The 25,020-nt window shown below is 41.5% G+C and overlaps 1 protein-coding gene across 1 annotated transcript in view; it reads right to left on the bottom strand.

Annotated features, from left to right (window-relative positions):
• Positions 1 to 12,866: 12,866 nt before the first annotated feature.
• The window catches only part of st6galnac3 (ST6 (alpha-N-acetyl-neuraminyl-2,3-beta-galactosyl-1,3)-N-acetylgalactosaminide alpha-2,6-sialyltransferase 3), a 174,611-nt gene continuing 162,457 nt past the window's right edge, over positions 12,867 to 25,020 (bottom strand). Inside the window, exons 4-5 of the mRNA XM_079569876.1 lie at positions 23,476 to 23,583; positions 12,867 to 13,716 (exon numbers count right to left, since the gene is read on the bottom strand). Coding sequence (XP_079426002.1) covers positions 13,527 to 13,716; positions 23,476 to 23,583 — 298 coding nt within the window. The 3' untranslated portion in view covers positions 12,867 to 13,526. The remainder of the gene's footprint in view (positions 13,717 to 23,475; positions 23,584 to 25,020) is intronic.

The raw sequence follows: 25,020 nt of genomic DNA, 5'->3' as shown, positions 1-25,020 counted from the left end.
TATTGGTCTCATTTTTTATCTTTTTAATATTTGTTTTATTAATGCATTCATTTGTATTTTGTATTTATTTATTAAAAAGGGACAATGCATTTACACAAATGTAGCGGACAGTCGGGGGCTCCCTCCCAATCATTGGGTGAGGCCTCTTTAAATCTCCCCCGCGCCTGGCACTCATTCTCGACTGCTGCTGGCTGGTGACAGCTGTGTTTTTAACTTCTCCCTCGGTTTTAGGATTTTATTGTTCATTTATCCTTATATTATTATTATATTTTGTTTACATTCATTGTATTTCGGTTTTAACGTTTGTTTCTGTTTTTAATTGCAGATTTTAGCCTGCTACTGTTTTGTTTAGAGTTCGTTTTAGGGTTTATTTTGGTTGAATTTGAGTTTATTTTTGCATCTCGTAGCTTTTTAAACACTTTTAGCTCTGCACTAGTTTTGTATAGCTGTCCCTGGGTCTTTTAGTCTTTAGATTTCAGTTCCCTTGGATGTGCTTGGGTTGGGGATTCGGCCCGTTTTCTGTTTTGCACTTGGGATTTTTGTTATTTAGTGAGTGTGTGTTTGTGAGTAGCACCTTCCGTTTTGTTCAAACCATTCATGTTTGGTTATTTTCTAACGTTTATCTGTGTTTCAGATTTCCTTTGGTTCTGGCCCAGGGGCTGCAAGGTTCTATTTGTGATTGCACTTTTAATTTTGGCCATTTTAATATAAATTTTAATCATAGAAATAAATCCTTTTTAATATTGAATTCCTGGTCCTAAAATAAACTTTTAACTACATATTTTAAAAGCACTGTCTGTGTCTCCATCTTTACAATCAGTATCTGCGTGTCCTTTGGTTTTATCCTGGTTTTATGTTTTGGATTAATTATTTTTAAGTACCTCAGGTCACACAAAGTACAGTATACTTAAAATGCAGGCTACACACCACACGCCACTCACTCTGCAAAGCATCAATCAGTCCTCACCATCTACTCTGCACATTCACCCATGCACTCACTCACACAGTCCTAAACCTTCTAAAACCCACACTTTCCACCCAATAAAGTTGTTGACTTTATGGGGTTGACTTCGGACTATTCCGAGTTGGCCCGAATGTCTTCGAATTACATTGGTTTGAACGTGGATCCTTTGGCGTACCTATGTCACAAAAAAAAGCTGTTTTTTCGTGACATAGGTACGCGTTTCTGAAATGTATTATCGTGTAATAGGTACGCATTTGGGTGCGACTGGGTTGAGAAGACCTAGCATAAATGGAATAATCTTTTTTCAATTAAAATGGACCATATCGTGTTGAATTGGTTTAAGGAACAATCGCAATAATATCGTTATCACGATATATTGCACGGCAGTATCGTATATCACCAGTTACTGCGATATCGTACCACCCCCGCCTTAACTAAGTAACTAATTTTCTCCAGTTCAGCTTTACCCAAATCTAAAAGCTTACAGCCTATAGGCCTTTTTTTGTTGCTTTTTTGTCTTGTTTTTGTTGCTACTTTGACACTTTCTTCGGGAAGCTTTTAGATTTGGGTCAAGCCAAACTGGAGGCAATGCGCTCGGTTCAGGTGGGGGTTAAGAGGTTAAAATGAATGAGGTCTGAAATTGCTGATGACCCTGAGTAAAATGAAAGAAACATTATCATTCAGCTGCAGCATCTCGCCTTGAATTGTGGCTATAGCAACATTTCATAAAAGCTATAGTCGCAGAAGCAAATACTTAAATGTTCTCTTTTGCAGCCTTATGTCTCTTCAGGGCTACCGTAGCGGCTCAAATAACAACAACAAGTACACAATGCCGGCCTGAGCTTTAAGCCGTGTTTTCTTTGGGGGCGGTTTCCTTTGACTGAATAGCGAAGCATAAACCCCATACATATATTTAGTGCGAGTTGATGCAAGCGTTACATGGCCGTGTCAGAGCTGTCAGCCGCACTGGAGGAGCCGCTCGTCTCTGCCGCTCAGAATAAACCTCCGCAGAGATGGAAGCTAAAGTGACAAGTCGACACAAGCACGTGGACAAATACAGCGCCGTATGTTTAAGAAAAAGAAGAAAAAGAAAAGCTTTATTTTTCAGACACTAGATCCAAGACACAAGACACGGTCCACAGTGTTAGAAAGAAAAGACATCTATTTTAGTGACAGAAAGATAAAACGCCGTCTGCTAAAAATGGCACCCTCGACAAATGGAGCAATTTATAACGAAAAAAAAAAACGAAAAAAAAAAACGAAAAAAAAAAAACGAAAAAAAAAAACGTATTTGTAACAAGTTGGCTGGAATAGAGTTCCTGTCCTCCTGGTGTCTGGATCCAAAAGTAGGAAATCCCTGTAATTTTTTTCCCATGGACTTGTCAGATATGTCAAAAATTAAGAGTTTAAAGGGGCTAGATGCAAGTTAGCAATTTTATACTCACTACTGCCACCGCAGGTCATACGTGTAACTGCAGCTTCTATATGAAGCTTGTGCATGACGGCACTTCTGACCCGGATTAACACCTTTTTGAGTGACAGTGCAGGATTTTAAGAGGCAGGTTTTTTCATTCTACACCTTAGGACATTGTTGAAACATGTAGGGAGGAAAATACTTAATTTTAACATTTTTAAACTCCGTAGAGTCCCTTTAAAGCAGAGATGTCCAAACGTTTGTCGCACAATTCAACTGAGAGCACTTGAGCAGAGTTATAACCTGTGCCACACACCTATATTTTGGGTTGGAACCTTAAAACCAGCTCTTTCCCCACAATAAAATGTCACTTTTTGAGGTTAGAATTGTGCAGAATTAAAGTTGTAAAAATGACTATCTCTGGCGATGTGTGCCAATTCAACAAGACGCCTGAGGGCCAACAAAAACTTGCATTTGGCCCCCGGACCGCACTTTGGGCACCCCTGGTTTAAAGGTCTGATGGAAGCCAGTAAACTATGTATTGATAACAGGAAGGAAATCATCAAAAAACGTTTACAACTTTTCAAGCAAATTTCATATAAATATTTGAATGACAATCGTGTGTATTAGGTGTATTCTGCTATTTTCCTCTTGGGAGGAACCCAGTATTGATGTACATTGTATTGTAATTTCTGACAATGTACTTTAATTTACTTTATTTATTTTTTGACAATTGCATGCCTCACATTTGCATTTAATTTTAACTTATGGAGGTTGCCACTCATTAAGCCCCTTGAGGGTTTTCTGCAACCTCATGCTATTGTTTTATTACGTGAAAATAAATCAAATCAAATCAAATAGGTTTAGCAGAGATAGCCTAAGATGATCCTAGTCTTGGGGAGGGGGAATTATTTCAAATGCATTTCTGGAACCAGACCAGGATTTCCACTTCACTTGGGAAAAGAACAAAAGACACTATACCAAATTATGGCCTTTGTCTGCCTATTTTTGACTCAAACAGTATTTTGATAGTCAAAAATACATATTTTTAAAGTCACGGTCGTGCTTCAGTGTCCAAATCTGATTCAAAAGGTTCACCTCTCATTGCACTCACGTATTATAATCTACACCAGTGTTTCTTAACCAGGGGTACGGGCCCTCTGGGGGTACTTGAAATAGTTTCAGATGAACAAAAAGGGGAAATTGAGTATTTCAAAGTTTTGTTAAAGCAGTACTAAGTAACTCATGCCCCTAGAGGCCATAAATGCCACTGCAGGTGTCGTAGCATGTTACAGTTTTATACTCATTAATTGTCCGTGGGAGTAAAATCTACAGTGTCAGAAGAGACAAAGGGATATTGTACATTCATTAGTTTAAATTAATGATTACGCGTCACATTGTCGGCTTTGTTTATTTGTTCATTTTGTTCAGGATACAAACTTACCTGCACCACATGGTTGGAACAAAGGGAAGGCGTGGTCTTTGTCGGCCATTTTAAAATCTCAGGCTAAACCATGTGGCAGGGGGGGAATCTGGTTTAAACTTTGCTTTTAAGTTCCTTTTGTATATGATTTTGGTTTGTATTTTGCCTTTTATTAATTTGAATTGAACAAGTATCATTTTGGACTCAAAACCTGTTCATTTTATGTAAAAGGTTCAAACTTGCCAGCTGAACTTATTGTTTGAACTCCATCAAGCTAATGGTACTTTCCCATTAGGAGCGTAGCCCAACTCAACTTTAAAAATCTTCATGTTCTTTCCTTGGACAAGACATTTCGCCTCAGAAAAAAAACTTTCGTCTCTTTTACTCGTAACGTTTTGATCAAGGGTGCCAGAATGAGCGACGGACACAGTACACGACGTGTTAAACAGATTTGCTCCTGCACAAATGCATGCAGCAAAAACATGGAGTACAATCCGCCCAGTCTTTTACATTCGGCGTAGCTGAGAGACTGTTACACGCTTCCCCAAAGGACACTTACTTTATGAATGAAAAGTGCTTTGCAAAATAAAAACACAACCAAACAAACTGAGTACAAGAGACCAGTAACATACAGCAGAGTAAAAAGCACTTTGAAAATGAGCAAAAACACGGCAATGGGCGGAGTACAAATATAAAAAGTTGGATATAATGTAACGGAATTCAGTTTTGATAATGTTAGTCTTAGTCCAAACTGTTCTGGAGCTTTTAACCATGTTGTAATGTTGTTCCCATTGGGCTGAAGAATGAACCGAGAAAACTTTCATTCTGCAATCCTACACAACCCACCAGGCCAGGAAATTGTTCTTATTGTATTGCCTGGTTAAACGAAGGAATACTAACATGAGAAATGCAATATGTGCCCAGTCACTAGAACCAGGGACACAAGTCGGCAGCCCAAGTTTGGAAAAAACTTGGGCTGCCGACTAGGGCTGGGTGATATATCGATATTTAAGATATATCAATATATATTAAATGAGATATGGGATTAGACTATATCTATTCAAATTCAGATCAGCTATTATGTTAACAAAAAGAAACAGGAAATCTCAAGCTGATCTTAAACTGAGCATGTTATCTCTTTATATATAAATGCTGCCCTCAGAAAAAGATTGACCCATTTTATGTTATAGGCCATTTTATTTAAGATATTTTTTTTATTTAAATGTGCACCTTACGGAGATTTGTTATACAGTGTTTATGTTTACATGTTAGATTATTGACAGAGCCGGTGCTGGCCCTTCTGGGGCCCCAAGCAAAAATCCACACGGGGGCCCTACTAACCACTAAGCCACGTGTGAGACTGGGATTTAGGACTACTACTAGTCTATTTCCCCACAAAGTCCTTGGTGGTCATTGTACATAAGATACCACTATTTTACTATTGCACACCCTGCGTGTTTCTAAGAGCTGTATGTAACAAGCACATTTCTCCATTGTGAGATCAATAAAAAGCCTATCTTAAAATGGCAAATGCTCACATCCTGTCACCTCTGGTCCCTGACCCACAGTTTGGGAACCACTGATTTAAAACTAACTGAAACCTGCACCTGATGGTTATTTGTGTCAGTTCACTGAGAATTAGCCTGGGAGTAGCCCAATTCGTTTTGGACTGTGCACATTCAGAGAACCAGAGTTACTGTAAGTAACTGTGCCCATGAGTTTGACTGAGATGCGGGGCCCTGCGCACCTTGCATAGTTTGCCTATAGGAAAAACCGGCTCTGATTATTGAGATTTACTTTTCTCACTGAATCCATCACCAGTTAAGGGCAGCGTGTGCAGGGGAGTGAAGGGAGTGAGGACAGAGCAGGGTTCACTACTGACAATAAAAGGAATACCTGAGGGCGGCTTCAAGAACGCTTTGTCTAGGATTTAAAATGTCTGAAAAAGTATGTATAGGAGATGCTTTTTGATCACATTGTTTCATCCCTTTTAAGACAAACCAAACAAAGATGAAGCGATCCCCCCTTCCGGTGTTGTGCTGCGCTGATACAATGCTCTGCAGATGATTCATGAGGCCTATAGGAGAAGCACAATGCCGCGGTATATAACGCACGGTGCACTCTCCCCGCGTGAGCCGCCAGACAACAATGGAGGTTTTCTTGATCAGAAATAACTGTGCACAGCCTGAAACCGGCGCGGATATACGACCAAAACAAAAACACCATTATTTTCCACATAAATCCTCTGCCGGGCCAGTATGGGAGCTGTAGGGAAGGATCGCTCCGACTGTGAGTAAACAATTTAAAAAAGAAATTCAAATGAGGCGGCGGCGCGGAGATACAGATCAGATAATGATGACAGGGAAGCGCTTTGCATTTATGAGCCCGGCGAGCGCGGCTAATGCTGATTGGTGGAGGACGAGCCACAGAATGCACAGTCACAGCGGGACGCGAAGGCGACAAGATCAAACCGAGGCAAACGAGTCGGTAAACAGAGGAATCAGCCCTTTTCTGTGTGATTTCACGATTAGCCAAAGGAAGTGACTCCATAGTTTCAGACACAGGATGTAAAAAGATCTCCTTTGAATGGACGGTTCGAATTCTCTTTTTTGGTAACTGAGCAAATGCAGGGAAACTATTTGGCAAAGGAGTTAAAGCCTTTCATTAATCCAACGGTTAAGAGGAATCCTGTTGGAAGCATTAGTCTTAGTTTTAATCAAACTACATACAAATTAGGTCTAAGGTAATATGAGTTTTCTGGTTGACCTCCAAAAAAAATGGAGCTGGTATTTTCAATGTCTCTTTTATCACTATTTCGTGGTAATGTTCATGAATGAGACTCAAAACCTTTTCAATTCTAGATTGAGTCGTAAAATAAAGAGCTGCACTTCGACACGGAAGATGCTGCTAGTTTTGATTTAGACGACTTCCCATGATTCTAAATAAATCAGTATTTAAAGATTAAACCCAGACGGAAAATAGTTCTTTTCAGCATATGACATTGAAAGCATGTCATACTCTTTTAATGTCATTGATTAGAGCTGTGGTTCTCAACTGGTGGGTCGGGACTGATTTCCCAAAAAACATTTCTTTTAATATTTATGTACAGAAAAAAGCATTGGCTTATGTAATGCTTTAATGTATAAGGAAGGAAGGGTTGGAATTGATTTTCCTCACAGGTAAGGTGTTGTTAGCATTACACACCTTGCTCAGGGACAACAGTTAAAGGGATGTTTCAGGAGTTTTCCCATTGGGCCCCTTTCCCTAGTTATCCAGAGTGTTGTTGATTCCTGGATATATATATATATATATTTTTTTAATTCATGCAATCCTTATATTTGAAGAGTTTAGTGGTGCTAGGCTAGTGCTAGGCTAGTGCATGTCTATGGTAACTAATAGCCTGCTTTAAAACAGTCTGACCTACAGTGCACCTGAGGCAAATCACTTATAACACTAGAATACCCATATAAATGTCTATGTCAACTGAATAATTTTTTGAAATATAACCATTTTTCATTTAAAAGAAGTTATATTTGAGCAGCATCAGCTTCCTGGTTGTATAAGCCACACAGCGGCGGAGTGATCTCCAAGTTTACCGGATCTACAGTCCTCCAAACGTTACCGGATCTACATATGGCAACGTTTGGAGGACGACCCCATGATTTTGAAGAGGTTTTTAATGCAGGCTACCAGTTACCATAGACATGCACTAGCCTAGCACTAGCGTAGCACCACTAAACTCTTCACATATAAGGACTGCATGAATTAAATCTACATATATCTGCAAAAATGAACAACACTCTGGATAACTCGGAAATGAGGCCCCATGACAAAAATCTTGAAATATCCCTTTAATACTGACACTTTAATATACAGAAATGTTCATTAATGTGCATTGTCTCTGCCAAATAAACTAATAAATAAGTTGTATTTGGGTCGTGGCTCGTTTTCCCAGGGTGATTGTGGGTCCTGATATCGTAAAACCACTGGATTAAGGATTTATTGATTGATTTTATCTTTATGTAACTGTGAAGCACTTGTTGACGAACTGTGCCCAACAAATAAACTTAACTTGCCTGCATGTTCATTATTATATCTTAAAAACCCTCGTCTATGTCCGGCATGTTTTGCCTATGCCTTGAGTTTTACAAAAGTTGCTCATCCTTGCACTGGAGCAACACCTGGCCTTTACGTGATCTCTTACAGACTCTTTTGCTTCCCTTGTTTGATCGGTTCTATAAATATGGTTATTATTACCATCAGTCAAACAGATCAAATTATAGACTAGATCTTTTTTCCTACACACAGGTCCAGGAAAATCACGGCGTTCAGTGATAGGCCGATCAAAATAGCACGTTTCTATTTCACACTCCCTGATCCCCGCGGAACAACTTTGTGACTTTTGAAACGGCTGTCAGCGCCAGAAAAGCCCCAGATCTCGTCTCCCCTTCATCAGCTCCTCCCATATCGCGCCGTCACCTTTCTCGTTTTTACTGCGCACTTTATCCCCCCCCCACCCCCCCCTTTTTTTTCTGTTTTTACGGCTGGGAAAAAGTGTGACAAGGTGACGCGAGGACATGGCGCCCGCTGCACTGCGCTGCTCTTGGACAATAAATATAGGGATCGGCTGGCTGCGAGCTCGGGAGCGCCTCCACAAATCTGCCCTGACGCGCTGAGGTTCAAATAAGTTGAGATTTCGACGGTGGAAATGCTGTTAGGAGGCGGCAGATAAGGGACGGTCGTGACACGAGATTGAGATAAAGTTCCACAAAGTTAGGCTCAAAGTGGAGGGCTACGATCTCACCAAGAGGTCCAAACAGAGGGGGTGAACTGGGTAATTCAGGATATTGAGGCTTCGATCAAAGTCTAGAGCCCGCCATCGGTTATTGGGTTGCTTTAGCGTCGAGGAAATGTCACCTTTCACCTCGAGAGGCTCCAACTATCAGTAAAACTTTATATTACAGCCTGTAAGTTTCATGTGAGGGTACAAGTAACAAGAAAGTAATACACGTAATCACACATTATAAAGTGCAAGGTTTAAGGCGAGACACGGCAGGCGAAAGCAGTGGTTGTAGTTTCATGTCAGAGTATAAAAATGACTTACCCTGTACGATGCATATTCTATGTTTTGTTGGGAGCGAGGCGGAGATATCTCAGAAGTAGCTACTGCGTTGCTTTGCGAAGCCGGCTTTCCCTCATTCATTCACAAATATTGACATAATTTACATCCACGTGTCCTGCGAAGGGTCCAAGAGATGATGCTCTAATCCAAATATGGTCATTCCTGTTCTGGAAGACACTCGTTACAAAACTTTAGGACTGGTTATCCAGCCTTGGGCACTATTTTGAAGGTTTGTTTCAGGGTGATTTTTTTAATATCTAATTCCCAGCCTGATTTATTCAGCTTTGAACCCAAAGAAACAAGGCAAAATTTGAGTTTTTCACTTAAAGCAGTACTCAGCAACTCATGCCCCTAGAGGCCACAAAGCGCCACAGCAGGTGTTGTAGCATGTTACGGTTTTTACTCATTAATTGTCCGTGAGAATAAATACTACGCTGACAGAAAAGACAAAGGGAGAGAGGGATATTGTACATCCAGTAACACAATGGAGATCATTTTTCTTCACTCAAACTTGGCTGTAAATACTGCTTAAGTGGCGCTAGCTCGCAATTAGCTTTGCCCGTTAGCATGTTAGCTTCCATTACACACTAATGGAACACGAAGAAGGCAGTTCCGACTCGGAGGCAGCAAAGATGCAATTGTGGTTTTCTGGCCAGAGACACAAGGAGTAGATGAAAGACCCCCCCCAATCCTCCCATTAACACTTGTATTACAGACTTGGACTCTGACAATTATTTATTAAGGTAAACAAGTTACTTTGTACTGCTTTAAGATTTGCTTATTCAAAAACTAAACAAGATCCATAATCCCAAATCCAAAATCTTTGTTACTAATATGTCAACAAAATAAACCATAAATAAAAATCTGGGACTATCCATTATTTAGATTTTGTCGCTAAAAATATAGGCAATTTTTATGCTCTGTTCGCTATGTACGCCTTTGTTACACGTTATACACGGTTATTAAACCTTGCACTTTAAAGTGTAATCACCAGGACTTACATGTGTGTATTTGTATTTGTGTGTATGTGTGTAAATTGTGCACTGTCCCTGTCTAAATAAAAAACATTTACTTTCCTATTCCGACGCATGGAACTCGAGGACTGTCATCTAAAATAGTAATGAGTGGTTCACTTTGTTGTTGGTTCCACCCATCGATATTCAGTAAAGCTACCGTGTCTCATTAGCCCTGGATGTAGTGGTCTCGAGAAACAAGTGGTATATGTTCCTGCAGTGTCTGAAGCTCTGTTCACTCAAGTTAAACAAAAGCCTGGGCTTTGTTTCCCCACATTCTCATCAGAGAGAATTGTGTTGATTTGTAAAAAGCCCTTTGAGGTCTGTGGGTTCATAAAGAAAATGTATGGATGTATGTTGCTGCCTGTGCTCTTCGTATCACGTATCCTCTAGTGCATAGGTGTCAAACTCTGGCCCGCGGGCAAAATTTGGCCCGCAATGTAATTATATTTGGCCCGCGAGGCTATACCAAATGACTACTCGAGCTGGCCCACCGGTATACATTTTTTTTCAGATTTTGCATATCTGGACTATTAAGTTATATATTGTTTAGTAATAAGTGTTGCTTGTTCCATATTCAATGTTAAAGCAAATCTTGTTTAGGTCCATATTAAAAGGTTAATTTGTTCAATGGTGGCCCGCGACTTTGTTCAAGTTTTACAATTTGGCCCACTGTGTATTTGAGTTTGACACCCCTGCTCTAGTGTGTACCAGGCTTAAGTTGTATTCAAGACCCGCCTGCCTTTTTCAGAGAAGCTTCCTGTGAGTGCTTCAGGAGTAGAAGAAGAAACAACCATATTAAACAGGATTAGTGAAAGCTGCGTGAATGAAGCAGAATACTTGACCAGAGATTACGGTTATAACATGGGTAAAAGCTCCAAAAGACAATATTTTGCATGATATGTTTTGCAAGAATTCCGCATGTCACTCTTCTTTTCAATATTAACGCTCCAGAACATTGATTAAAAACAAACCAACAAACAAAACAAGAAACAGCAGTTTGCGATTTCTGCTCGAATAAAACTGCAAACACATCGTCTTCCCAAAAAACACCAGGACATAATTGCACCTTTAACCCCCAGTCAGAGTCAATGTCATTTTAAACGTCTCTCTGACTCTTAGCGCTTTGCTTTTCATTTCCCAGCACAAAAGCTTGACATCATGACTCGCCGTGGAGAAGAGCTCACAGCAAATAGATTGAAAAATAATTTAAAAAGAACACCGACCAAAACAGCCTTTTCACTAGTCATTCACTGGACAAAGAACCCGTCGCACATGTGCACAAGGATTGAGCGTTATTTCCCGCGGTGTCCTTGCCTGTCAGAGAGTCGCGGCGTGCTGGAAATTGAAGACGGCAGAGCATATGCCCGGGTCGGTCCCCTGATGGAGAGAGTGGCCTGAGTGATGCTTGTTACTTGTTAATAATTGCAGCCTGACAGGAGACAGACGGTCGGCGGAGACGCACGGGGGGGGGGGGGGGGGGTTGTCAGCGCTCCAACACGCGTCATTTCTGCAGACGACTCGCGAATGCTTTGATTGATTCGGGGCTGCAGATGTCAACGTAATCCGTGGTATGGTGCGCCCGCTTTAAATTCGCCTGCCAAAAAGAGGCCGGATTCAACCGGCGGCCGCCACGCGACTTCGCTGGGAATGCGCTGGTCGAGAAAAGACAGAAGCTACAAGTTTACACAGGCAGCAGCAAGTCAGACTCCGTGCTTTTTAATGATATTCTGATGCCCAAAGTAGAGATGCACCGATCCAGCTTTTTGCTTCCGATACCGATACTGGAGGTTTGAGTATCTGCCAATATTAACCGATACTAAGAGACTTCTCTGAGTGAAAAAGTTAATAATAATAATAATAATAATGATAATAATGCATTGGTTTTATATAGCGCTTTTCTAGACACTCAAAGACGCTTTACCTTGCATTATTCATTCACTCCATACTTGGTGGTAAGCTACTATTGTAGCCACAGCTGCCCTGGGTTAGACTGACGGAAGCGAGGCAACCAGTCTGCGCCAATGTTCCACGGCTTTTCTCCACTTTTTATACTGTTTTGAGCTAAAGCTAGTCAATGGGAATGTATGCTAACAGCTGCAAAGATGGCGGATCTCCATGGTAACTGTGGAATTTCCCGAACTCTATAGCATGCTCCCGCTAGCTTTAGCATGCTATTGCTAGCTGCGGCATAAAATACATTCACGGAGGTTAAAACTATCTCAGCACGTCCATGCTCACTTAGGTTTAGTTGGTTAAAGTTGTGTTTTTAAGCAGTGAGAGCAAAAACTGGTATCGGTTCGGTATCGGATATTTGAAGCCGATACCCGATATTGTATTTTTCTTCTGTATCGGCTCCGAAATCAGTATCGGATCGGTGCATCCCTAGGCCAAAGACTATATTCTTTAAGCCAAAAACACCAAAAATCAATGTATATTTCATTTCTTAAGATTTGCATCGAGCAGAAGGGGAAGTTTTGATATTCTCAAGCAATTTGGACAAGTTTTGAGCAAAAAATGTCAACCTAAACTTCAGCTGTGTGTGTTGAAGACCATCATTTATGTATTTTTGACGAACCTACGTGGTAAAATTCGATGAACAATGTCATTATTTCCTGGAAACGTAGATCTAATGCCAATCTGATGCTTTAAAATGATATTTTTCTTCTCTCATTGACTTGCCTTTTAACCAAATAAGTGCATTCAATGTCTTTTGTCTTTTGTTCAAAGATTATTATCAAGATTGGGAGCTTAAAATAAGCCAATATAGGTTCAGGGTGACATTCTTGAAGATCAAAACGTTGCCGCTGCACAATCTGAAGAACATCTTTGAGTTAAAAACAAAAGTCTTGGTTTTGTTTTTACTTCAAGTGGAGTTTCGACCTCCACTTGTATCTGGAGGTGTTGCTCTTTTACAGCAAATATATGCGCGTTTGTGTCGTTGGTAGATTCTAGCCTTCAGGCGACTTGAGCTGCCGAGTTCAGGTGCTACTGGATGCGATGCTTCTTTGCTTCTGCTGGATTTGTCTTTTTAGTCCACTCAGTAAAAGCACACACAGCGTTTGATCGGAGAATAAAGATATGCCACTGTTGTGAACATACATGTAATAAGCCACTCCTCCAGCGACGGGGCCCTGGGCAGCGCACGACGGTCCTGCCCCGAACCCATTCCCCAAGAGAAACGATCCATTACCTTCAAACCTTAATCTGATTATGGAGCAGTTTTGTTAATGATTCAGTCGAGAACGCCATATTTTGCACTTTGTCAAACGAGAGGGAGATTACATATGCCGGTGGTACAGTACAGTCATCGCGTCGGTAAACTTGATTCTGCTGGAGTTAATGTTTTTTAATGTTCATCGTAAAGTTGGTGCTACTGGGCAAAACACAGAGCTCCAACGCGAGAATCCGGTTTGCGCGATAAAAGAGTGTTAGCGTTAAACTTCAGAGACCGAAACCACGACATGAATTCCGGGTCTTGGTGCTTCTTCTTTACTGGACGTGAAAATCCAGCGGCGGCTCGACAAAATGACGATATGTTGATCCTGTTAAGTGATTAATATGCCGGACGCTGTCGAGTCGATCCGTGGTCACGAGAGCTGCCAGGGCGGGTTGAAGAACTTGATGGAGTGTGTCTTGGCCCACTTGGCGAACACGGACTTCTCGGTGATGAAGCGGTGTCCTCCGTAGGGGGCGCTCTCGTGCATCATGTACTCCGCGCACTCGTCTCGGCTCCCCGTCTCGTAGTAGTGGTACGGGACCTTCCTGTAGCCGTCGGATCTGAGGAGACACAAGAGACATAAATGCTTGATTTTTAGTCAAAGTTATAAATTCACGACATTCTAGATCAGGGTTCTCCAACCTTTTTTACCTGGCGAGCTACTTTTACACAACGTTGGAGAGCTACTTATGCTTCAAAAACACTTGTGTAAAATGCGACTTGGTGGACTTCACCCTGGAGAATTAGTACTTCAAAGAAAATGACCCTAGTTTAGTCCTTATACTTTACAAAATTGACCAAACTGTTCACAGATTGTGATTAGCAAGTTCAGAACAAACAGAAAATGCATCTAAAATTATTATATTACTATATAAAGTTATCAAGCGTGTAGAGATGTAGAAAGTCTTTGGTGAGCTACCTAGAAAGACCGGGTGAGCTAATGGTACCTCCCGAGCTACCTGTTGGAGATCCCTGTTCTAGATTGTCATGTCGGAGCAGAGGCCGATACAACTGAAGGCACTCCAAAAAAAATATATATCTGGATTAGTTTAAATGTCTCAAATTGACCAAAATAATTGAAATTTCAGTTGGTTTGATGAGTTAGCACATTGAGTACCGCGCTGTTTGGGGGATTTAGCTGTTGAGTGCCAACAACCCAGACCATGTTCATGATATTTGCAGCACCACAGCATGTTCTATGTTATAGCTATGGACTCAGGCTGTGGCTTGTTTGAAAGGTGAGACTCTCCATAGGTGAAAACAGTCTAATTCCACGTGCCTCGGTTCCTGAGAAATATATGCTAAACAGAGACTAGTTTTGATCATAATCACAGATCAATCAAATACATTTTTTTTTTTTACATATCTGTTTCAAGTCAATTTTCAAGGACAGCATTGTTTTGAAACACCGCTTTTTGATTACTTTCAGTAATTATCGCATGTGCACTTAAACAGCAGGATGTTTCTGTCGTCCTTGGACCGATTGTAGCCATTTAAAAACTCTAAGAAATGTTGAAATCTCAACTGTTTCGATCTTTCGAACACGCTCCAGAGAGCGAGAGAGAAGCGTCGGGTTTACAGCTGTTCGCGACGCAACCCCTCGGGGAAAAAAACGTTTTTTTCCGTTTAACATTTTCCGTTAGCATTTTTTGGCACGCAGTATGTTTAGTTTAGATTTATGTTTAGATTTAGTTTGGCAATGGCATTGACATTATTTCACTTGTTCTGAGATGTTTCTGACTGGTTTCAGTACATTTTCTCTTTATGGTATCAGGTTAATTTCTTGCACTTGTCCCATTGGCAGTTTTACTTTCTTATTTCAAGCAAGATGACCTTAGAACCAGTGAGAAAAGTCATCAAACAAGCAAAGTAAGCTTGGTCAGATCCAGAAAAAAGTCTAAATGAGTGAAAACCGCTTAATATTCTAAAATCAAGTCATATAAACCTTGATATTTAGTTTTTGTGGGAGAGACGCAGTTTTGGAATGAAACTTCCCTTTAACTCATGGCCGAAAGTGCTTTCATCTGACCAACATAAAGCACACCATTTAGAATATCGTCTCCACTTTTGGACGCCTTTTTGAGACAGACTTAAAGTAATTCATCTCACGTCATGGAAAAATGAAAACAAATCTTCACTTTTGGCTAACGCTAACAAATCCATGGCTCTGTGATGAACCCACTTAGACTCGGAACAGTGATGGAGTGTGGACTTTAAAAATGGGACGCTCACTTTTGTATTCCCTTTAAACACAGATCGGATCGCATCAGTAGTCCAAAGAAGAAGCAACCAAAGTAAACAGGATTACTCAAAACCCCAATGAAACAAGAGGTACATTTTTATCAAGGGAAAACTGTAATATTTCAGTTTAAAGCACAAAATGGTCAATTGTGCATGACGTGCCTCCTTTTCGATAAGCTCTTCATTCATATTTGCCCCTTGCTTTCCCCCACTGTGTTGACGTTCTACTTTACCGGTTACACAAAGTCAACATCAAGTTGAAATGGCGGTCAGAGCTGCAGTTTGCGACCCTTTTCCTCTCAGTATAAAAGCCTACAGTCCCCGACAATGATTTCCAAAGACGGATTATTTATTGCGTAAGTTGGGCTGTTGTGGGGAGTAGCGCTCCGTCCTTGAGGGTCTGTTTAAAAGCTTAATAATTCACTTCCCTTATTATGACGGTTTAAAAGCAGAGGCCAGGTTTAGACAAGGCCCCACGGAGCCATGACGGAAACACGGGGGGACCGCGAGCCACTTTGATGCAATTTAAACTCAATACAGTGATATACGCCTGAGCTTATTGTTGTGGAGGGGAAATAAAAAGTCCAATAATAGAATGGAGGGTGATAGCGCCGGCAATAAAACGCAATGCAATTCACAGAGCCGGTCCATGATATTAGAAAAGGTGTTATTTTCTCTGCCGTATTTATACAAAAGGCAAAAGGAGGTGGGAGCAGGAGCAGCATTTTCTCCATTAGGCTCGAGTCAAGAAACAGGCAGGCGGGCGTTTTTTTGGAATTGATATTGGATCTGTCAAATCGTGGGTTTGAGTCTTGGCTCCGACATTTTGATGAATGTCTCTCCTTTCACCCTTATCTGTCCTGTCTCGCCAAAAGACCGTGATATAATAGATTATAAGGTAAGAAAAGTGCTTCCTGGTTACTAAGGGACCAGAGGTGGGTAGTATGAGTATAGGTAATTTCCTATTTGACCTGGTGGGGGGGGGGGGTGGGGGGGGTGGGGGGGGGGGGGGGGTCACGAACCCCTTTACCTGTTATAATGGGGGTCGCGGCTCCAAAAGGTTGAGAACCACTACTCTATACAGCAACACGACCGGACAATCTTTCACCCTTGTTGTGAGTCGATGGCATTGACAGAACATCTGCACAGCGCCACCTACAGTTCTGGAGTGTTCATTTAAAGACTTTTGAAATGAACAAAACACGTGGTCAAATATACTTTTTACTTTGGAGCCTTTAAAGGAATAGGCCACCGTTTTTACATACTGAGATATGTTCTTACCTAACCTTAGACCAGTTAATATATACCCATCTGGTCTTTGTCCGTGCGCTCTGTCACGCAAACGGAGCACATACACAGCCTCTCCCACATGTCATATAGCTCCAAAAAAGCTCACGATAGAAGCTACCAAGCTCTTCCACGTGTTCCCTATTTAAATAAAGTTACGTGAAGTGTTTTCATGCAAAGTATATTTACACAGAAATGTAACATGTCGATTTTATAAGCAGATAAAAAGGGGGACTATATTGTGAGGCGTAATGATACAGGAGCACACCGTCCGCGCAGTAACTCCTAAAGACTTCCCCCGCTCACTTCCGTCAATAGAAGCTGTGTGACTTGTAGAGAGCCTTTTACAACAAGCAGAAAATGTATTTTCGGAAAGTGCTTGCGCATTCCTACCTCATGGTCCAGGTCCTGAGTCCTGTGTCGTCGTCCGGGGTGAGTTGGAAATCTGTGAAACATTACTACACTATATACTTTCTGCTTGTTATCACAGCCCGGCACGATGCACGTAAAAGGCATTGTTCACAAGTTATCGACGCTTCTTCAACTGTTCTCTGCTGCTCTCTACAAGTCACGCAGCTTCTATTGACGGAAGTGAGCGGGGAAGTCTTTAGGAGTTACTGCGCGGACGTTTTGCTCCTCGTATCATTACGCCTCACAATATAGTCCCCCTTTTTATTTGCTTATAAAATCGACATGCTACATTTCTGTGTAAATATACTTCGCATGAAAACACTACACGTAACTTTATTTAAATAGGGAACACGTGGAAGAGCTTGGTAGCTTCTATCGTGAGCTTTTTTGGAACTATATGACATGTGGGAGAGGCTGCGTATGTGCTCCGTTTGCGTGACAGAGCACACGGACAAAGACCAGACGGGGATATATTAACTCGGCTAAAGTGAGGTAAGAACATATCTTAGTATGTAAAAACGGTGGCCTATTCCTTTAAAGAAATGCAGTGGAACGTATCGGAGTAAAAGTAGTAAAGCGTACAGATCCTCAGATTAAAAAAACTCCAATTAAAGGAACAAGTTGGTCATTTTATACTCACTACTGCCACCGTAGGTCTTACACGTAACTGCAGCTTCTATATTAAACTGGTGCATGACGGCGCTTCGGACCCAAATTAACAACTTTTTCAGTGACAGGGCAGGATTTTAGAGGCAGTTGTGGTGAACAGGTTTGAGCTCATTCTGTAGGGGGAAAAAAATACTTAGTTTTTAAACTGTATAGTCGCTTTAAGAGCAGTACCTAAGTAAATGTGCTTCTTTACCTACTTTGGGAGCTTCGCCACTGAAAAGTCACCTTTACTATTTCCTCCAGGAACTTCCATGCAGCTCTGTCTCTAGCTACGAGCTCATATTTGTGTCAAATTATTAAACTTGCACTAAAAGGAAACATCTTTTAGTGCGATCAGCCAAATCAAAAAACTAGCCTGGGAGCCAAAGGAAATGGGTTGGAGGGACACACTTTGGAAACTGTATGTGAGAAAAAGTTCAGATATAGACATATTTTTTTGCTGCTTTAGTTCAACTTTGGCCTTGATTTCTTTCTTGTGCTTTGCAGCTCAATCTTCAATGTTCTTCACTGCAGCTTTAAGATATAAATTTCACTTTACTCAATGGAACAAAGCTGTCTCATTTTTGCGCTCTCCCCGAGCCTGAACACAGGGCTTTGAACAACAGTAAGAGTGAGTGAACTGTTTGGCTCGGTTGTCACTGCACATAAACAAGATTCTGAACCATCCCCGGTTCAAGAGCACTTTTTCTGTGGGGAGACGGATGGAGGCCGAGAGAACCAGGCGAGAGGCCAAGTCTGTGTGGCCTCCCGCCAGCCCCAAAACAACCCGTCACCTCCTGTTTCCTCTGACTGCTCCGGGCCTGACAAATATCAAGATGAGGAGGTTTTTTTTTTTTTCAGCGCTGTAACACCTTGTCTCTCGGTGCGGTTCGATGTGCGGCGCCAGAGTGAGGGCGTGATGGAGGCAGCTCGGCTTTTAACAGAGACGTGAGGTGGTAAAGCTTTCAGGAGAACAGCCTACGAAGCATCTGTGGCATGTTAGGGGGGCATTTAAGAGACGTGTCAAAACGCTCACAGTAATGGAATCATTATATTTCAACACAATGGACTTTTAGGAATCGGAGTCCGTTTGTGAGATATGGTCTAGAGCAGTGTTTTTTTCCTTGAAGCCAGGGGCGGACAGGCCATATGTCCATTCTGGAAGAGCACAGAAGGGCCACTCACTGCAAAAAGTATTTAACTAGATCAGTATAAACATCTAAATTTGAGCATAATAATACAAATTTTAGTTGTTTTGACTAGTTAAGAAGTTCTTGGGCATTCGTCCTAGATTATTTCACTTGTTCTGAGATGTTTCTGACTCGTTTCGATACATTTCGTCCTTATTTCAGGTCATTTTCTTTGCCAATGGGGTAAGAAAATTGGTCTTATCTCATTGGCAATTTTACTTTCTTATTTCAAGCGAGATTTACCTCAGAACTGGTCTGAAATGTCCTCAAACAAGCAAAGTAAACTTGGTCCGATCAGGAAAAGTGTCTAAATGAGTGAAAACCACTCAAAACAAGATACATTTCCTCAATTCAAGTCATTTAAGCCAATGCTTGATATTAACTTTTTGTAGTGCCGGCTCTAGGGCCACCGGTCAGGCCCCTCACCTTACCCTTACCCCCGGGCGTAACCGAGCTTTACCCAAATCTAAAAGCTTAAAAGAAAAGCATCCAAAAACAAAAATGTGCTGGAAAAGCAACAAAAAAGTGACAAAAACACAACAAAATGTGACAAAAACGTGACGACAAAGCAATGAAAAAAGCGATGAAAAAACAACAAAAACATGACAAAAGAAACGAAAAACAAGAGATGAAAACACAACGAAAAAGTGACAAAAACACGCCAAAAAGCCACAAAAAAGTAATGAAAAAGCAGCAAAAAGCAACAAAAACAAACAACAACAAACAAAAATGCAGCGACAACGTGACAAAAAGTTACCATCACTTCTAGATTTTAGCTTTCAGATGAGGCGTTACAGTGTTGCTCTCCAGTCAAGAAGCCTTTGGATTTGGGTAAAGCCGAACTGGAGAAAATGCTCTTGGTTAAAGAGACTATAAGGAGTTTAAAAATGTCAAAACTAAGTATTTTCCTCCCCCTACATGATGCAGCCATATCCTCATGTGTAGAATGAGCCCAGACCTGTTCACCACAACTGCCTCTAAAATCCTGCACTGTCACTCAAAAAGGTGTTACTTCGGGTCCAAAGTGCCGTCATGCACAAGCTTAATATAGAAGCTGCAATTACACATAAGACCTGAGGATGGCAGTAGTGAGCATAAAATGACTAACTTGTATCTAGCCCCTTTAAGGCGGGTGGTAAGAGGTTAACATATGTCCAGGGCTGTTTTTCAGTCCCAGTCCACCCCTGCTTGAACCTGTAGTCAATAAACTGAAATTGGAGTGTTTAATGCACCTATAGGCCTTACTCAGTCATATTTCATGATTTTAGATCATTTATTTTAGGTTAGGTTAGGTTAGGTTAATTTATTTGTACCCGTGGGTAAATTCGTTTTGCAATTCTGAGAACTAGTCGACACATTAAAACACATTATACAAAGATAAAACATCACACATATAAAATATCAAACTTGTAAGTGCTCCACATACTAACAGGATGTGCCTTTGATACAAAAACAACTGAAATTTAAGCCACTTGACAGTAACAAAGATTTAAAAAAAAAAACGTGTCAGGGGCAATTTGATCCCGACTTGTTAATAAAGGAAAGGGTAGCGGGAACAAAGCTTTTCTTAAAACGGTTTGTGTGGCTTATTGGCATCAAAAACCGACGCCCAGACGGAAGCAATCGAAACTCTGAGTGCAAAGGATGCTCTGTGTCTTTTGCGATGCTTCGTGCCATCCTCTCTAACTGTCTATCATGCAGAAAGTCCAAACTGGTCTGAGGCCGATGACTTTACTTGACCACTTGACCAGCTGATTCAAAGCGTTTTTGTTTCTAACAGAAGAGCTCCCGTACCAGGCGACCAGGCAAAAAGCTAGGGTCGCTTCGATGAATGCCCGATAGAAAAGTGTCATCACAGTTTTATCTACATGAAAGAAGGACAGTTTCCGAAGGCAATAGAGTCGTTGGTGGACCTTTTTACAAACAGCAGCACAGTTTTGGTTTGGAACCACTGGTCTAGAGTCTACAATACGGATAAAACAAAGGTGAACAGGGAGAAAAAAAAACTACATTTATTGATATCGATTTGAAACCAGGAGCAGTTCGACCCACACACAGTAAAGTGAAGATATTACTATACGAATGTCGAACTAGGGGCTTAGTTTGCCACTTGATGTTGATGGACAGATGGTTGAGGCAAAAATCACAAACCTAAAGGTTGGATATAAATCCCTGACAGGAGACTGTGTCGCGCTTTAGAAGGTGTGAAACGTTTATCTGTATAACCTAATGTTAAAACTCACAAATACATTTAATTAAAGCAGCCCAAGTATTGTTAGATGTAGCTGCATAATAGTCTTTATTGTTTGACACACTAAATAACATAAAATAAAGCTGACGTTGATATTCCATGAGCTAATACCTCTAGCAAATGAATTTATTTTGAAAAAAGTACCTAAAACACTATTCTCTGCTCGACTGAATGAACATTTCTCATAATTTCCCCCCAAATCCCACCACTTTACTGCAGCCCAAGGCAAAAATTGCACAAATGCAGCATTTCAGCCAATCTCTCCGCAACAGCTCTGCAGAGCCACTTTTTTTTTTGGCCTCAATTCATTATAGTTCCCCAAATTCGTATTCAGAATTATGCTAAAATATTGATGCGCCTCAAAGTACAAGGCACGGCGGAGAAAGTCGTCCAACCGCCTCTGCAGATGAAGCTATCACACCTGTTCCATGTGGCGCGCGGGCCTTTTATCCCCCCCCCCCCCCCCCCGCTGTGATGAGGGGAACACGCGCGGATGAAAAGGCAGGATGTTCAGGGCGTATTAGCGAAAAGCGTTTGATTCTGGCAAAAGGAGTGCAGCTCTGGGTAAAGCAGCCGCTGTGCAGAGGCAGGCTGCGGATTCATAGAAGTCCTGCCCCGAGCAAAGTGCCTTGTTTATCGTGGCACAGGCAGAGAGACGGGAGGGAGGGCAGAGGGGGGGGGGAGGGATGAATCAGCGCAATGACAGAGACATGGCACAGAGCCGTGTTCAGTACCGCGGCTTTGTGCTCCCAGGAGTCAGCTTTTTTATCAAGGCCTGGGAAGAGCACAAACCTTTCCATTATTCTATTATTTTATTATTTTATTTTATTAAAGACAAAGGGTTGCAAGATTTCATGAAGCTATCTGTGCCCAAGTGCAACGCAAATATTGGTTTTACTCATTGCAATTCTACATAGATGGATGGATGGACAGACAGATGTTCAATTCACAAATACAAAAAACACATGGGGCGCAACAACAGCATTGCTCAAGACAAAGTTGTTATCTTGCTTACAAACAACGTGATGCACCATCCATCCATCCATCCATCCATCCATCCATCCATCCATCCATCCATCCATCCATTTTCTTATGCTTTATCAGGGGCCGGGTCATGGAGGCAGCAGTCTGAGCAGAGATGCCCGGACTTTCCTGTCTACGCACACCTCTTCCAGCTGTTCTTGGGCCCACAATGCCTACCTCCCAATAGGACATGCCTGGAACACCTCCCGAGGGGACCAGGAGGCACCAGGAGCAGTGACTCTACACCGAGCTCATCCCGGGTGACTATCTCGAAGGGTGCGCCCAGCCACCCCGCATAGGAAACTCATTCCAGCTGCCTGTATACGCGATCGTGTCCTTTTGGTCATTACCCAGATCTCATGACCATAGGTGAGGGCAGGACGCTCCATTCGTCCCTCACTCGAGAACAAAACCCTGAGAACCTGAGGGCGTCACTTAGGTTCATTATTATGCTTTCTCAGGACAAACTACAAACTATTTCTGCCACTGTGAGTTAAACACCGTCCATCTCCTAAATAAATCGATGGTCAGGCTCTCGTGCCAGTATGAACAAGCAAACTCCACACCGCAGAAACATGATCAAAACATCAGCACAAAACATGGACGTGGCTGGACAGACTCCACCATGGGAGTCTGTCCAGCCCCTGTCCAGCCACTTACTGTGCCAGGGATGAAGCTGAAGTCTAGTCTACAGTCTGCATTTAGAAACACAAGATATGAGCGTTGTTTATGATGACAGTATTTTTTTCATCCTGCTCTAAAACGAAATGAACATAAACTGACTACTTTTATTTCCGCAATCCAAGCAGCTGCCCTCATGAGTGCTCGCGCAGACCGCCTAAAGTTAAAGTTAAGTGCCTGAATTCTGGAGGTTCTTTCAGAGAATAAAACTTGTCCTTGTGTTCATAAAACTCAAATACTTCAGCAGTATTTGCAGATCCTTTCTTAGACCACAGAGAGGTCATCCTACAGACATTACCTTTACCTTTTTTTATCATATTAAATATAAATTGGCTTATTCTTATAGATCACTGAAACTAAAAGTGGATCGCTGGACCAAATTTAGTTGGTTTCCAGATATGGCCACATATGACAGCGTATAAATAGTTTCCCCGTAACTCTATAGAAACCACTAAATGGTAAACTATAACAACAATGATTCGCCAGTAGAAAAGCAATGTTATAAATGACGTAAGAACTTTGTTAAGTGCAGGCTATGGTCAGGGAGATAACTTTTTCTTTCTTTTCTCGATGTGTGAAAACCTTACTTGCAGTAGGTGTCGTTGATCATGCCGTAGACGTGGATCTCTTTGCACATGTCCATGGCCAGGATGAGCGTGAACCACCCGGTGCTGAGGTAGGAGCCCGACTGGATCCTGAAGCACAAAGCAAAACAAAACAAAACACCACCGTTAAAGCCACGCTAAGTCAATCTTTCAGACAACAGACGTTTGCAAGTCGAGCCTGTTCTCTTTTGTTCTCTGTTTCGATGCCAGTTCACTCAGATGTAACATGAACAGGGTAACACATGGGACAGTTGGAGCCTGCTTTCATTTGCAGACATGTATTTCAAAGTGCAAAAATCAGTCCACTGAACAAATCCTCACAGCCAGTAGCTTTAAGTTGAAGTATACTTTATTGTCCCTTTAAGACTTGTCCTCTGCATGTGAGCTGTCGGATCATTTTCAAGGACACCTCTCATACTGCCCATTATTGACGTTCCTTAAGGAATACTAGTGCTACTATTACTGCTACTACTGCCACTACTACTGTGTTGTTTTTGGCAGTCCTCTTAGTTTTAGTCTTAGTCTTTAATATGAAAATGCTTTTAGTCTTAATCACATTTGAGTCATATCTAAATGTGAGTTTTAGTCAGTTTCATTATAAAAAGTAATAATGAAATTGGCAGAATACGTTGGTTCATCAACATGCTTTCTGTCTTCATATGTTTGTACTGGCCCCTTGTGGGAATTGTTATTTGCGTTTTGAGTTTTGTGTGTTTTGTCCACTTGGTGCTTCCGTAGTCATCCAGTCGAGAGACAAAAAGTCAAACGCCACAGTGTTTTAGCCTGTACATTTTATTTTGGCCCTACAAAAATATCTGTATCCGAATTACAGCAATCTTTGCTTCTATTAGACACATTTAGTCATGTTAGCATGTTTCCAATTCCTAATTTGTAAGAATATATTAGGCGCTAATTCCATTAGCATCCCTATGGCTTTTCCCATGTAAAAGAGCATTGTGCTAATCGCTCGCTAATGAGATAGTTTTTTGAGGTTTTAGTTATCTCTACGCTACTTATTTTATATTCATATTGTTGTTTGCCCTAAATAAGATTGTAATATGCATTCTTTGTGTTTCTTTATGTTACAGTTTTACAGTCCTTCCAGTAAATTACACCAAAACAGCAAGACGCTTCCTGGTTCTTTATTGGAGACTGTTCGCTATCTGTCAAGCTAGTTCACACACAAGTAAAGGCAGAATAACGTTACTGTATTTAATTGGGGGAAAAACCTGCCCTGAGAAAAGATAAATCCCTGTGACATCACTGTCAGCCGCGCTCAGACCCTGGAGCCATTGGCCGCAGTCTGAAGAGAGGGAGAGAGGGGCGGAGCCTGCCGCATGCGAGACCATGTGACCTGATGGCGCCTCTCTGTGTCAAAAAAAGTGAGTGTGTTCTCCTGCTCAACGCACAAGCTCTCAATGAACTACTTTCTCCCATTTTCGTACCGTCTCGTCAACGTAAAGCTCATCACCATTATGTTTTCATCATTTGAAAAAGGCGCGACTACTTAACGATATTGTTATAGCT

This window comes from Gobius niger, assembly GCF_951799975.1.
Source record: "Gobius niger genome assembly, chromosome: 13".
Lineage (NCBI taxonomy): Eukaryota > Metazoa > Chordata > Actinopteri > Gobiiformes > Gobiidae > Gobius > Gobius niger.
This window is presented reverse-complemented; position numbering and strand designations above follow the sequence as displayed.